General features: G+C 46.4%; 1 protein-coding gene across 1 annotated transcript in view; it reads right to left on the reverse strand.

The window, feature by feature from the left end:
• BCAS4 (breast carcinoma amplified sequence 4) overlaps positions 1 to 15,783 on the reverse strand; it is a 48,196-nt gene that overhangs the window by 13,365 nt on the left and 19,048 nt on the right. The window contains exon 2 of the mRNA XM_007938427.1: positions 11,629 to 11,700. Within this exon, the coding sequence (XP_007936618.1) occupies positions 11,629 to 11,700 (72 nt within the window). The remainder of the gene's footprint in view (positions 1 to 11,628; positions 11,701 to 15,783) is intronic.

A 15,783-nucleotide genomic window follows, 5' to 3' on the forward strand; every position in this document is an offset into this window, starting at 1 on the left:
AAACAAAGGAGAAGAACCGCATGAGCATCATCTCTATGGATGCAGAAAAAGCACTAGATGAGATCTAACAATCCTTCTTGATGAAAATCCTAAAGAATATTGGAATAGAAGGAAATGCCTAAAGATGATTCAGGGTATATATGAAAAGCCAACGTTATACTTAATGGAGAAAGATTAAGAGCTTACCGCTTAAAATTAGCAACAAGACAAGGGTGCTCACTCTCACCACTTCTATTCAACACTGTATTAGAAGTTCTAGCCAGAGTAGTAAGACGAGAAAAAGAAACAAAAGCTACCTAAGATCAAAAAAGAAGAAGTAAAATTATCTCTATTTGTGCATGATACAACCCTACAGAGAGAGAACCCCCACAGAATCCACAAGAAAACTTCTAGAGCTAATAGAGAAATTTAGCAAAGTTTCAGGGTACAAAGTCAACAAACAAAAGTCAGTTGGATTTCTATACACCAACAATAAGAAAGCTGAAAGAAAATTAGGGAAATTATTCCATTTCCAACAGCATCTAAGAGAATAACTGCCTAGGAATAAATCTAACCAGAGATCTCAAGGGTTTGTATAATGAAAACTATAAAACACTTGTAAAAGAGATAAAGAAGATTTAAATAAATGGGAAGATGTTACATGTTCATGGATTATAAGATTTAATATTGTTAAGCTGTCAATACTACCCCAAATCAATCTATAGATCTAACACAATCCCAATAAAAATTCTAAGAGCCTTCTTTACAGAAATAGGAAAAACAATCCTCAACTTTATATGGAAGGGAAAGAGGCCCCAAATAGCTAAAACAATGTTGAAAGAGAAGAACAAAGTAGGAGGACTTGCACTTCCTGATCTTAAAACGTATTATATAGTGATAGTAATCAAAACAGCCTGGTATTGGTATGACAACAGACACGTTGACAGTGAATCCAGAAATGAATTCACACATCTATGGTCAACTCATTTTTGACACGGGTGCTGAATCCACTCAATGGGGAAAGAAGAGTCTCATCAATAAACAGTGCTGGGAAAACTGATTTTCAATGCAGAAAAATGAAACAGGATCCATGCCTTTCACCATACACAAAAACAAACTCAAAATGAGCTAAGGACCTAAAGGTGCAAACTAAAATCATTAAATTCTCAGAAGAACAAGCAGGAGCAATACTGTCAGGCCTAGCTTGTAATGGATTATCTGATATAACAAAAGCACCAACAGCAAAAGACAAAATAAATAGGACCTCATAAAAATAAAAACTTTTGTTGAGCAAAAGACTTAGCCAAAAAAGTAAAAAGAAATACCCAATGGCAGAATATCTTCAGAAACCATATACCCAACAAGAACCTACCAGCCAAAATACATATAAAACTTCTACAACTTAACAACAAAGAGACATATAATCATAAAATGGGCAAAAGACTTGAATAGACATTTCACAAAGAGACATTTAGATGGTCACCAAACACACAAAAGATGCTCAGCTTAGTATCATCAGGCATCAGAGAGATGCCAATCAAAATCACAGCGAGATACCATTTCATTCCCTCTAGGATGCTAAGATAGAATTAATAAGAAGAAGACAAGTTTTGGTAAAGATATGGGGAAACTGGAACGTATCCTTTGCTTGCAAAATGGTACAACCGTTGTGGAAAACAATGTGGCAGTTCCTCAACAAACTAAAAATAGAACTACCATATGACTCAGCAATTCTACTTCTAAGTATATACCCAAAAGACTTGAAAGCAGAGGCTCAAAATGTGACTTAAATACCAATATTTACTGCAGCACTATTCACAAAACACAAAAGGTGGAAACAACCTAAACACTCAACAGATGAATGGATAAAAAAAAAATGTGGTCCATATACACAATGGAATCCTACCCAGCCAGCAGGAAAAGTGAAGTCTTGATACATGCCACAGTATGGATGGAGTCTGAAGACATTATGCTGAGTGAAATAAGCCAATCACCAAAGGACAAATATTGTGTGACTTCACTTATATAAAAAGACAAGAAAAAGCAAATATACAGAGATCAAAGTTTATGAGTGGTTACGAGGGGCAAAAGGGAAGGGAAAAAGGGGGGCTAATGGTGATAGAAAAATCACATTGATTAAGGTAGAGTCGCACACCGATTATAATAATTGCCGTCAATGAGTTTTACAGCTGTAAAAAGTTAAACTGGCAAAAGGTGAATGACAGCTATATTTACAACAACAACAAAGAGAGTGCTGCTGAGGCTGCCTGTGCACTACCAAACTCCTCATGGGATTTGGTTCCTTAGTTTGGAGGTTGAGGGTCATGGTCTCATGGAACATCCCAGTTAATTGGCCTAATAGCATGTTTAACCTCCTAGTTTACTGCATAGCACCTGGGGTCTTAAAAGCTTGCAAACAGCCATCCAAGGCCCAAAAACTGGTCAACAGAGGAAGAAAGGAGAGTCAGGAATAGGAGAAGGATATGGAATGTGCATCCATGAACAACTGCCTCCTCTGCCATGACACCAAAACTGGATGATGCCCAGCTACCATTACTGAATATTTTGATCAAAGATTCCAAAGAAGAATCCTGATCAAAAGCGGGGGAAATGCAGAAAAGAATCTCACATTCTAATGGACTCTCCACTTTCTGGAGCCATGGAGGGTGGATGAACCCCTGAAACTATTGCCTTGAGATAATCTTTACAGTTTAAACCAAAAACATCCCCTATGACAACCTACTTCCATAGTGATACTGGCTTGGAAACCTAAGGAGGGGTCACTACGAGTCAGATCTGGCTTACTGGCAGTGCACAGTCTTCTCCAAACCAAACCAAAGTTTAGCAAAACTAGTGAGAAAAGGTCTGCCTTGAGCATTACGCTCTTTTAAGAACTATCTCTTTGGGATCACATGACAACAGTCAGTAACTTGAAAGATTAGATAAGAACCTTAGGGGGCAATGAATTTATGTCAATGGCAGAGGAAGGAGTCAGAAAAGCAGGGTGAGAATGATGGCAGAACTGGAAGAATGTAATTCGTGTCACTGAATCGTACAAACTGTTGAGTTGGTTATGTTTTGCTGTGTATATTCTCAACAACAACATTTTTTAAATTTAAAGGAGAAACAAAAAATCCTACGGAGCACGCCTCTTCTCTGATATACATGAGATTTCCATGAGTTGGGAGCAACTCGATGACAACTGAATTTTTTTTGGTTTGTTTAATTTTTTTTTTTTAGAGCACCATCTATCTCTGCTCTGGTGGCGTAGTGCCTAAGGCATATGACTGCTAACCAGAAGACTGGCGGTTCAAACGTACCAGTCACTCCTCGGAAGGAAGACTGGGCAATCTACTTCCTAGTGATACTGCCTCAGAAACCCAAGGAGGGGTTGCTATGAGTCGGATCTGATTCGATGGCAGTGAGTTTGGTTTTTCGTTGGCTACCCCTGCTCAGAAGGCACACTGAAGTTACTTAGAGGGTAGGGTAGGGGAGTGGGGGTGACCCTTGGAGGGCTGAAAGACCCACTGAAGGTTTTCCCTGGTTCCACCTTGGGGGGCTGGGAACTGTGAAAGGAAACCTTAGGTTGCCAAACAGGTCCCATCAAAAGGGGCATGACACCAGCCCACCACACTTGTGAGCTCTTGCCTGGAAGCAGTAGCTGGTTCACCTTCCGTCTTATTTTACAGCTGATAAAACTGAGGCTCAGAGAAGCTGAACAAGCTGGCCCACCGTCACAAAGTTAGAAAGTGACAAGGCGTACTTCTCCTCTCCACTCCAGGGTGTCCTGAGAGCCAGGTCTGCAGACATGTTCTTCTGGGTCTATGCAGTGCCAGCCTGCATCATGTCTTTTTTTTTTTTTTTTTTCCAGTGATACTGTGATAGTCACATGCTTTTGTTATACTGTTTTTCCCTTCACCCATATCAAACCTGTCTCTTAATTATCCATCTATTTTCTCTCCCTTCCCCATCCCCTCCCAAGCCCGGTAACCAACAAAGGTAATTTCCTTCCCTGTGTAAACCTTTCCTTGACTTTTTAAAATAATGGACTCATACAGTATTAGTCCTTCTATGATGTTTGAACCCACCAGCCACTCCTCAAAAGGAAGGTTGGGCGATCTACTTCTGTAGTAATAATGCCTCGGAAACCCAAGGAGGCGTCGCTATGAGTCAGATCCGACTCAACGGCAGCGAGTTTGGTTTGGTTTATGATTGACTTATTTCATTAGCATAACATCCTCAAGTTCATCCACGTTGTGAGGTGATTTGCTGCTTCTTCATTATTTTTTAATGTTGCACACTATTCCTGCATCGTGTCTTAAAAACAACAACAAAATCGAACATGCAACCAGATTAAGTGCCAAGATCTCAACTTCAGGATACTCCTCCTACAAACCCCAATTTCCATCTTCTTGTGAAAAGTCAGAAGGCCTGGTCACACTGAGCCCATGCTCCCATGGCAACTATCAGCAGAAACTCGGTTACAGCTGCCCCCTTTGGGTAACCACAGTCCCCACTACTCCCTAGAGTCTTCCCAACATGGAGTACATGTACTCGGTTGTTCTTATAAGGAGATCAAAAAGAAAGGAACACATTCCTGTTCTCATACCTAACCCACACACAGCATCACATCACCCATTTGGTCCCTGGAAGCATCAGAGTTTGCAGGCCTTGCAGGACACTCTACCCAGAGAAGCAAGGGTGCCAGTGAAGAACCACTGCTCTTTGATCCTCTGCCAGAACAATCCCCAGCCACGTTCATCACCCTGGGGTCTGGCAGAACCTCCCCCAGTTTGTTCTCCCACCTCCCCAGAGCTGGTCTCCAGAGCCCAGAAGTCTGGGCAGCAGGTGCTGAGGTCATCACAGAGCAAAGACGGCTGTCCAGGATGATTCAGGGCCCTAGCGAAGGACAGCCAAATGCACTTGACCCAGGAACTCACACCAATGCCAAATGCAACTGCTGGGCCAAGGCCAACAGGAAATTTTCTCCATTTATGTGAGCAGAGTTAAGAGTCTGCTGGTGGCTCAAGGCCACCAGGGTCTCAGAGGGGCCAGATGGGCTGCCCTGAGCCCTGGAGGGCGCTGAGCTGGCAGGTCTCCCACATGCAGTTACTTGTGTATGACATCATCAGTTGTGGCCTTCAGTGCTCTGACAATGACAATGACATTAGCAGTTACTGTGGATTAGTCCGTTTGTAGCAGACACCATGCTAAGTGATTACAGGTAGTCCACAACTTACGACGTATTCAAATTACAACAAACCACATTTGGTTGTTTTGTACATTAGTAATCAGAAGGGACCAGTCCCAGGAGAAAGACATGATGCTTGGTAAAACAGAGTCAGCAAAACAGAGAAAGACCCTCATGGAGAGGGATTGCTATGGCAGCAATAATGGGCTCAAACGTAGCGACAACTGTCAGGACGGCACAGGGCCCAGCACTGCTTTGTTCTGTTGTACATCGGGTCCACATCAGTAGGAACTGACTTGCCAGCCCCTAACAACAACAACATTGTCAGTACATACAATGTTGCTGCACGTAATCTGCTGATGCTATCATTCTCAGATACTCCCTCACAGATGTTCACTTTGATGACCTACTGTTCCAAACAATGCTGTCTTTTGTACTGAAAACTAAAAAAGTACTCAGCTTATGTCAGAACTGACTTATGACGGAGTCGTCAGAATGGAATCGTAAAGTCAGAGACCATGTGTTTTTACTTTTAACTGGGTGCAAGTGACACACAGTAAAGTGCCCGGACCTTAAGTGAACAACTCAATGGACTCATTCACGTGTTTACGTCTGTGTAACCACACCCAGATCGAGCTATCTGACATCTATCACCCCATAAGGCTCCCTCAACGCCTCTTCCCAGTCACGGCCATCCTCCCAAGCTAACCACTGTCCTGACTTCTCTCACCGTGGATTAGTTCTGCCTATTTTGAACTTTATATAGATGGAATCAACCGAAATGTATTCTTGTATCTGTCGCTTTCATACAACATCACGTTTGTGAGATTCATCCAATCTGCTGTGTATTCTTTTTCAGTGCTGTGAACTATTCCATGTACGAACAGACAACAATCAACTGTTAATGGACTTTGGGTTGCTTCCAGTTTGGAGTATTATGAACAAAGCTGCCACAAACGCTTGTGTGCACGTCTCTGTGTGGACATGTTTCCATTTCTCCTGGGCAATTACCTAGGATTAGAATTACTGGGATACAAGATAAGTGTATGTTTAACTTTATAAGAAACTGCCCAACTATTTTCTGTACTTTTTTGCATTTCCATCAGCGATGTACAAGAGTTTCAGTTGCTCCACATCCTTGCCAACATTTGGTATTACCAGTCTTCTTCAATTGAACTATTCTAGGGGATGTTAAGGGAGCTCCGGTGATGTAGTGCCTAAGGCATTTGCCTGCTAACCAGAAGGCTGGTGGTTCAAAACCACCAGCCACTCCCCTAAAGGAACACTGGGCAATCTACTTCCATAGAGATACTGCCTTGGAAACCCAAGGAGGGGTTGCTATGAGTTGAATCGACTGGATGGCAGTGAGTTTTTTTTTTTTTTTTTTTTAGGGGATGTAAGGTTCACATCTACTCCTCACAGTAACTCTTTGGAGAGGATTAAAGGTGGCCACAAATGCTTTTAAGTTCCCCCATGAAGGGGTGAGGTTTATATGCTCTCCTTTAGAATCAGGGAGTGTGACGTGACTAATCTGACCAACAAATAAACCAGAAGGGACACTGTCAATTTCCATACCCAGGCCACTAGAGACTTGGCAGCTTCTACTTCAGGCCAGACTGCCATGCTATGAGAAACCCAAGCTAGAGAGGTGAAAAAGCTGCGTGGAAAGGGAGTTATACCAACCAGTCCCCAACTACAGCAGCCACCCCAGTCCAGGCACCAGACAAGGCAGGAAAGGAGCTGACTGCGGCATTTCCACCCCAGTGGGTGCCGCACAGCTCAGACACATGGCCTCAGAGGAGCACTCCCAGCCATTCCAGTCATCCCAGCACAGACCCCAGGCAGAGCAGAGCACAGATGAGCTGCCCATCTGTGCTGTCCTGACCCGCACAATAAACTGGTTGCTGATTTACCCTGTACTTTGAGGCAGTGTGATGTTGTTGTTGCTGTTAGGTTCCGTCCAATTGGATCCTACTCACAGTGACCTATGCACAACCGAACAAAACCCTGCCCAGTCCCGTGCCATCCTCACAATTGTTATGTTTGAACCCATCATTGCAGCCATTGTGTCCATCCATCTCACTGAGGTCTTCCTCTTTTTCGCTGACCATCCACTTTACCAAGCATGACGTCCTTCTTCAGGGACTGGTCCCTTCTGATAACACGCCCCAAGTACGAGAGATGAAGTCTGGCCATTCTCATTTCTAAGAAGCTTTCTGACTGCACATCCTCCAAGACGGATTGGTTCTGCTGGCAGTCCATGGTACCTTCAATATTCTTTGCAACACCATAATTCAAAGGCATCAATTCTCCTTCAGTCTTCTTTATTCACTGTCCAGCTTTCACATGCATTTGAGTTGACTGAAAATACCTGGCTTGGGTCAGAGGTACCTTAGTCTTCAAAGGGACATCTTTGCTTTGAAGTAGCAACAGACATTCAGAACCATTAGCTCCATTTTACAAAGAAAATAAAGGTTCAAAGAGGTGATGTGATGTGCCCAAGACCCCATAGTGGGAAAGATCAGAGCTGGAACTTAACTGAGAGCAAATGGTGAAGTGCTCGGTTACTAGCCAAAAGGCTGGCTGTTCAAATCCACCGGGAAGAGCCTTGGAGGAAAGCCCTGGTGGTGTGCTTCTGAAAGGTCCCACCCTGAAAACGCTGTAGAGCAGCTCTACTCTACACATACAGGGCACCGCGAGTTGGGATTGAGTCAATGGCAAGTCACAGCAACAACAAAGTCAAAACAGGTCCCAGACAACGACCAAGGACCAGCTGCAGAGGAATTAACATCCAGGAAGCTGGACTTCATGTCTAATCACTGGATTTTATTGAAATGAAGCAGCTTCTTCCTGAACTGCACAACACGCACCTCGCTCCTTTCTCTCAGGACTCTGACGTGGCCAAGCAGTGCTTCTGAAGGCTGAGGCAGGACCCTGCGGACAGTGGTCCATGATGTGACATCACCCTGGAGGCCTCCACGCATCCCAAGCTTGAGTTTTAAAGGAGCCGGAAAGGGAAAAGGGGTCCCAAGTCTTGTCTTTGTTCCCTCGGGTCACAGGACACCCCTCTCTGAGTCATGGAGCCTGTAACACATGGTGCAGACATCCTAGGGAAGGCAAGCATCAACTGCTGGGCAGAGGGATTTCCCAGAACATAAACTGCATCTGCACATAGCATCCATTACGATTGAATAGTGCCCCCTGAATGCCTAACCTCTATACCTGCAGTTTAACTTCCGTTTGGAAGTGGGTTTTCTTTGTTACATAAATGAGGCCGGATTACAGTAGGGTGTGTCTTGAGAGTCAATCTCTTTTAAGACAGCAAAGGAGCAGGCTGACTGAGCAGGAAGCCAGCAAGCAGAGATGAGGGAAGAGAGACACCGCGCCGCAGGAGATCTACGAGGAACGACAAACAGAAGCCGAAGAGACAGAAGGACTGTGCTCCAGAGCTGACCCAGAGAAAGCCTTCCCGCAGGGCTGGCACCCTGGATTTGGACTCCTTGTCTCCTAAACTGTGAGAACATAAATGTGTGTTCATCACAGCCCCCCATCTGTGGTACCTCAGCACTAGAGAACTAAGACAGCGACGTAGCAGGGGCTGCAAACTCAGGACACCCACAGGGGCCACAAAGCACTATACGTTAGCAGAGCAGACTGGCGCCTTTCAGCAATGGAGACACACTGTGTTTGCACATTAAACACACAACAGGCCTGGGCACTGCCACAAGGAAGCGTGTTCTCTTCCATTTCTGGCCTTATTTTCCCACTTTCATAGGTGGGGACAATGACAATCTGGAGAGCAGAGGCAGGTCCAGCTGATGCCAGGTGGGAATGCGCGCCCACAGGTGCGTGGGGGGGGTACAGGGGCGGAGCCTCGCTTTTCCGAGAGGAGCTGGAAATTAGCAGCCGATTCCCATTTTTCCAGAAACATCAAGCATATCTGCAGGTAGGTTTGAGCCCTTGGGTCACCTGTGTATGACCTGAGTATTAATCTTCACATACCACGTCTCCAGGCTTCCAGGTGAGAGGGACGCTTCCCGATACTGCCTGCAACACAAGCACAGACCTCCCTCCATGAGCAGCCTCGAAGTTTTCAGGGATGCACAGCACGGGCCTGTCTCCGTCTATCCAAGCTGACGCCTACTCCAAGCTGTCCTCTCAGGTTAGATTGGCGGGTCTTCTTTCACAGGATGCCCTTCTGGAAATGTGTCTGGGACTCGAGAACAAAGATGTCCCTGGGGTCACCAGCCCACGTGATCTTCCAAACCTCCTCTCCTTGTCTCACGCTCCAGCATTCTCCATGTGAGCCCAGACACACCACACCCACAGGGTCTGTGGTCCTTAAGTTCGTGTGTCAACTTGGCTGGGCCTGGTTGAATAGCTGGGCAGCTGGATATAGTATTCCCCATGATGAGACTGGTAATCAACTCCATGGTGGAATCTACTGGGAGCAGCTGAGTAGCTGCCTTAGGGATGTGGTCTTCTTCCTGTATATAAGGAAAAGCCTTGGGGAACAGTCTCTAGCTTATGGCATCCTTGAACCCTGCATGGAGCCGTGTCATTGTTCAGCAGCCTGCCACGCTCTGTCAACTTTGGGACTTTCAATGGATTTGAATGAATGGCCTGCTGTGTGGTTTGGTAACATTGGGACTGTGCCTTTTTACTTGTCAGCCTTGGGTTTGTAAGTCTCAGCAGGCAGCAGCTGTCTGAGTGAAGAAAAGCCTCCAGCTTCAGTGGGCTGGGAGCAGGAGGCAGAGCTGAACCTCAAGGTTGAGGGGCTTTCACCCAGCCCCTAGAGCCTGGTACTTTGAACTCAGACTTAAAGCCTCCAAACTGTAAGAGAACAAACTCCTGTTTCTTCAAGCCATCCCATTGGTGGTTTATTCTTGTCAGAGCGGCACTAGGTAACCAGAACAGGTCCCTCTGCTAGGATGCCCACCCTCCTCATCTGTGGAATTCTATCTGTTCCTCTGAGCCCCAAATTAATCATCCCCTGCCCTGCAAAGCCTTCCAGATTTCCCAGGCAGAATTTAATGCCTCTGTTCAGGGTATCCTTTGTACTTTGAGTGCTCCCTCATGACAGCACTGGGTGACAATGGCTTGTATACAAATTGGTCTCCTCCAATTGACTGGGGGTCCAGTGAGGACAGAGATGGGTCTAACCGTCTGCACCCTCCAGCTCACCATGGGATCTAGTCATGAGAAGGGGCCCAACGTTTAGTGATGAGGAAAAGCCTAGCCAGCCCATAAAAGCCCATCTTGTTACTCAGCTCCCATCTGGGCCCACATCTGAACTCAAAAGTTCTCTTTCAGGAGAGAAGAACTTCATAGGGCCTCTTGGGAACAATACTAGGTTGTTCATTGCTGTGTCCCCAGAGCCTACCACAGGGCCTGGCACACAGATGACACTCAAATGTCTGCTGAATAAATGGGGATAACATGGTAGCCACCATGTTGGGATACTTCATGGAAAATCAGATGAGGCATGAAGCACATTTTGTACTGTGCTTGGCACAAACTAGATGCTCAGTAAACACCTGGAGTTACTGTTGTTGCTGCTCCCTTTGGCTCTCACATATGCCTCTCAGGTTCCAGACACTGGGCTTCACAAAGGCACACACTGAGCCATTGAGCCCAGATGGGCAGCTTCCTTCCTCCAGGGAGAGGCAGAACCTGGTCACACGACAGAGCTCCACCCATTGGGCCTCTAGGAAGGAGCTGCTGGTTGGCCTTTAATAAGCTTGGGGACTTCCATAAAATTCCACCTTTGCCCCAAGGGGACCTACATCCAACTGGCCACAATCTTGAAAAAGTATGAATCTAGAGGAGATTTCTGGAGAATTTAAAGAACCCTGTCTTCCAGGCCTAAGCCATTATCATCCATCATCTTCCCTACCTCGCCAAGAGAATTTTACCCAAGAAAGCAGGGTAGGGGGCGAAGGTTGAGGGAGCAACAGGATTCAGGAAGGGACTCGATGCCCAACCCTGCCACAGGCTACAGGCTGGGCAACAGGCTCCTCCTAGGCCTGACAGGCCTGGCGCCATTTTCTCCATGTTTGCACTGCAAACTGCGCAGAGCCAGAGGAAAGTTAAATATAGTCTTAGCATCCCCACTGAAAGGCTCCCTGCATTGGTGCCCGAGAGTGCCACCTTGTGGCTCACTCCCGGCTCCTCTGTGGAATAAAAACCATCTCAAGGGAAGGATGTTATCAAGATGGCCGCCTCAGGAAACACTTGGGGTTGAGAGAGAGAGAGAGAGAGAGAGAGTGCGTGAGTGTGTGTGTGTGTGTGTGTGTGAGAGAGAGAGAGAGAGGAGGGTGGTTTTTCCTCTCACCGCTGGCTGCTGTCCCATTCCTTCTGGTTGCTTAATCACTACCAAAATGGCTTCCCCTGAAAACTCTGGGGAGGGCCTGAAGTCCAGCCTGGGCCTAAATCCATGCCTCCCAGCAGACACTCACCATGTCAGTCAGGCAGCAAAACTCTTCCAGTCTAAGAAGCATCCCCTCGATGGTCTCCTCCACCTCCTTTGCCTGAAAAGAGAGTATCCCGGGGATTAGCAAGTGGTTTCCAGGGAGACAAACGCCCCGTCATTTTTTTTTTTTTTAAATCACCAAGTCTTAGGATTTTGTGCCCAGTTCCTTCTAGACCTCCTTCCCCTTTTCAAAACCTCTGCCTCCCATTTTGAAATGGTGATAAACTGACGACAGTCTTGACATCCACCAACAGAGGACTGGGTAAAGCCACTGAGGGACATCAGCCTATACAACTTTCAGAAACGATCAGACAGGTTTTTAAGTAGCTACAGGAAATAAGAAAGCTACCCGCTCTGGGCCCCATCACAGATGAGGAAAGTGAGGACAGAGAGGGGAGGTAATTTGCTCAAGGTCACACAGCTGGCAGAGCCAGGATTCTAATGTAGCTTGGAGTCCACAGCCTCAAAGCCTGCTCTTATAAATACTGTGAAATGCCTCCTGAGAAATCACGGGGAGAAAAATCAAACACAGACTATACGGAATATAAGCCTATCTTCATAACAACAACAAAACGTATACAGTTCAACAGAGAAAAGCCGGAATATGTACCAAACCGTTAATACTTAGGGGACATATTTACACTCCAACCCCTGTCTGGCATTTTATTGAACTGTGGTGGCTTGTGTGTTGCTGGAAGCTACGCCACCAGTATGTCGAACACCAACCAGCAGGGTCCCCCTTGGTGGACTGGTTCCAGTGGAGCTTCCAGACTGAGACAGACTGGGAAGAAAGGTCTGGTGATTACTTCCAAAAATCAGCCAAGGAAAGCCCACGAATCACAACAGAGCACTGTCCAGCACGGTGGGAAGGCACAACTCAACAGCTGCAACAATGGACCCAAGGTTCATAAAGATGGGGCGGGACCGAGCAATGCTGCCTTCTGTTACACATAAGGTTGCCGTGGGTCACCGTCCACTCAACCACAACAAACAACACACCTGTGCTAAAAAAAGTATCTGTTGTCTGTCTTGATATTCAGATTTAAGCGGCCACCCTGTAGTTACCTGATGACCCTATTAATGGTGCTTACTAAGCCCAAGGGGCCCTGGTGCTGCTCAGCTACTAACTGAAAGGTCACTGGTTTGAACCCACCCAGTGACTCTGCGGGACAAAGACCTGGTGATTTGTGTCCACAAAGATCACAGTCCAGGAAACCCTACAGGGCAGTTCTATGCTGTTACGTGGGGTCACTATGAGACAGGATTGACTTGACAGCACCGCCACCACCAAGCCTAGGGGACCAGGAACTGGGGAGGGGGTATGACAAAGGAGACATGAGTGCTGTCTTTAGGGTCCAGCATTCAAGAGCTGTCAGGACCAGGCAGCCACAGAAATGAGTGACACAGGACAGCGGGGCTGTGGTGATCTGGAAAGTGCCTGTGGTTGGAGAGCGGCCGCCACTCCTGTCATCAGGAAGCACAGGTCTAGAGCTGCGAGATCTTCCCATTCTTCCAGGGAAGCCCAACGGTCTAACTTTATGAGAAACATTTCAAATTTTAAATAGTGGCACAAATTAAAAAAAAAAAAAAAATTGTTAACACTTCACAGGCCAAGTGAAACTTGAACAAGAAGATCTGCCAGTTTGCACCCGATTGTCGTTGTTGTTAGGTGCTATCAGGTTGGGTCTGACTCATAGCAACCCTATGTAAACCAAAAAACCAAACACACTGCCATCCAGTCCAGTCAGACTCACAATGACTCTTTGGGACAGAGTAGAACGGCCCCCATAGGATTTCCAAGGCTGTAAATCCTTATGGAAGCAGTTGTTGTTGGTGTTAGTTGTCTCCAACTCATAGCGACCCCATGCGTAGTAGAACAAAACACTGCCCAGTCCTGAGCCAGCTCTGCAATCCCTGCTATACTTGAGCCCATCCCCACTGCCACCGTGTCAATCCACCTTGTTGAGGGCCTTCCCCTCTTTCATCGACCCTCCACCTTACCAAGCATGACATCCTTCTCCAGGGAATGGTCCCTTCTAACAACACGACCAAAATAGGTGAGGCAAAGTCTGGCCATTCTCACCTCCAAGGAGCATTCTGGCTGCACTTCCTCCAGGACAGACCTGTTAGTTCTTTTAGCAGTCGACAGCATTCTTCGCCAGCACCACAGCTCTAAAGCATCAACTCTTCTTCGGTCTTCCTTATTCATTGTCCAGCTCTCACATGCATACGAGGCGACTGAAAATACCATGGCTTGTGTCAGGCACACCTTAGTCCTCAAGGAGATATCTTTGCTCCTCAGCACTTGAAAGAGGTCCTTTGCAGCCAATTTGCCCAGTGCTATACATTGTCTGATGTCCTGACTGCTGCTTCCATTGGCATAGATTGTAGAACCAAGTAATGTGAAGTCTTTGACAATTTCAATCTTTTCTTCATTTATTGTAATGTTGCTTATAGGACAAGTTGTGAGGATTTTCGTTTATGGAAGCAGAGTCTCATTTTTCTCCCACGGAGCTGCTGGTAGGTTCGAACCACTGACCTTTTGGTTAGCAGTCAAATACCTTAACCACCACGTGTGCACAACAAAACAAAGCCTGGTCCTGCTTACGCATATATAAAAATTAGTTTGCACTTTTATTCCCTCAAGTATGTGCTACTTTCTTGATTTATAAAATAACCATTATTATTATTATTTTAATTATCAGGGCATCTAAGGAGAAAGTTCACTAGAACATGAGCCTCTCTTTACCAGGCCAAATCACTCCGCTCCAGGCAAGTATTTCCAGACATTTCTAGGCAAGCCTAGTGCCTGCCCCCCTGCACCTGAAGGCCACTCACCATCTAATTGTCTCTGGAGAAATGCTCATACAGGACCAGTGTCTGCTGCTTCCCACGTGAGCCGTCACAACCACAACAAAATCAACAACTGCACAGAAATCATCTTCCCGGCTGCAGTATAATTAGCACTGAGTGCAGTTTTAAACCCTGGAACCTGCACCTCAGAGCTGGAGCTATTTCTGTGCCTAAATCGGGGAGACGTGATGGGAGAAGGGGACCATGGTGGTAGGAGGACTGGGAAACATACAGGAAGTGCCCCCACACCCCAAAAGTAAAACCATGCTATAAAATGTGATTACTGCACTTAGGGAGAAAGAAAAAAGGGGCAGGGAAGAAAGCTGGTTGCTCCTTCTGATCCTGTGGAAAGCAAGAGAAAGAGAGGGACACCTCCAGGCGATGGGGGCTCCCTCAGAGAGCAGGGCAGACAACCTGGAACCCCTGAAAACATGCTTGTTGTTGTCTTGTGCTGTTAAGTCAGCCCCGACTCACAACGACCCCTCCTTGGGTTTCTGAGGCAGTATCACTACGGAAGTCGACTGCCCAACCTTCCTTGTGAGGAGTGGCTGGTGGGTTTGAACTGCCAGCCTTCTGGTTAGCAGTCAAGTGCCTTAGGCACCACACTACTGGGAGGCAAAACTCTGGGGGAGACAGAATTCCACATCCCTGCTGGATGGGAGGAACTCCTTCCTAGACGTTTCTGAAGCTCTTTGCTCATAGCAAATGCATTTCAACCTCCACTGAGTTGTGGGCATGCTCAGAAAGGAAGTCGGTCCGTCCCAGGTTCAAATCCCCTCTTCTCCTTTGCTAGCCGTTTGACCCAGATCCAGTGGCATCACTTCTGCAGATCAGGCTCACCTGTGACAGGACCCATCACATCCACATGGCAGAGCTGCTGTGAGGTTAACCTGAGACAATAAATGCAGAGTGCTGGTACACAACAAGTGCACAGTAAGGGGGGGAGGAGGCTTGAAGTACTCCCTCATGAGATAATAAAAACCGTGTACGACAGACTCCACCACTGTTTGTCTGTTGCACTGGGGTGTGTTGTTGATGCTGGAAGCTATGCCACTGGTGTTCCAAATATCAGCAGGGTTACCCATGGTCGACATGTTCTGGTGGCGCTTCTAGACTAAGACCAGGACGAAAGGCCTGGCAATCTAATTCCAAAACATTAACCAGGGACTTCTGGTAAGATAGAGGAATAGGCAGACCAGCGACACAGTCCTTCTTCAACAAAGAGAAGAGAAACCAAAGAACAGACATGTAGAAGATAATCATGGAGCCCTGAGCTTTGAAAGGAATT

This window comes from Orycteropus afer, unplaced genomic scaffold, assembly GCF_000298275.1.
Source record: "Orycteropus afer afer isolate SDZICR_OR568_19922 unplaced genomic scaffold, OryAfe1.0 scaffold00049, whole genome shotgun sequence".
Taxonomy (NCBI): Eukaryota; Metazoa; Chordata; class Mammalia; order Tubulidentata; family Orycteropodidae; genus Orycteropus; species Orycteropus afer.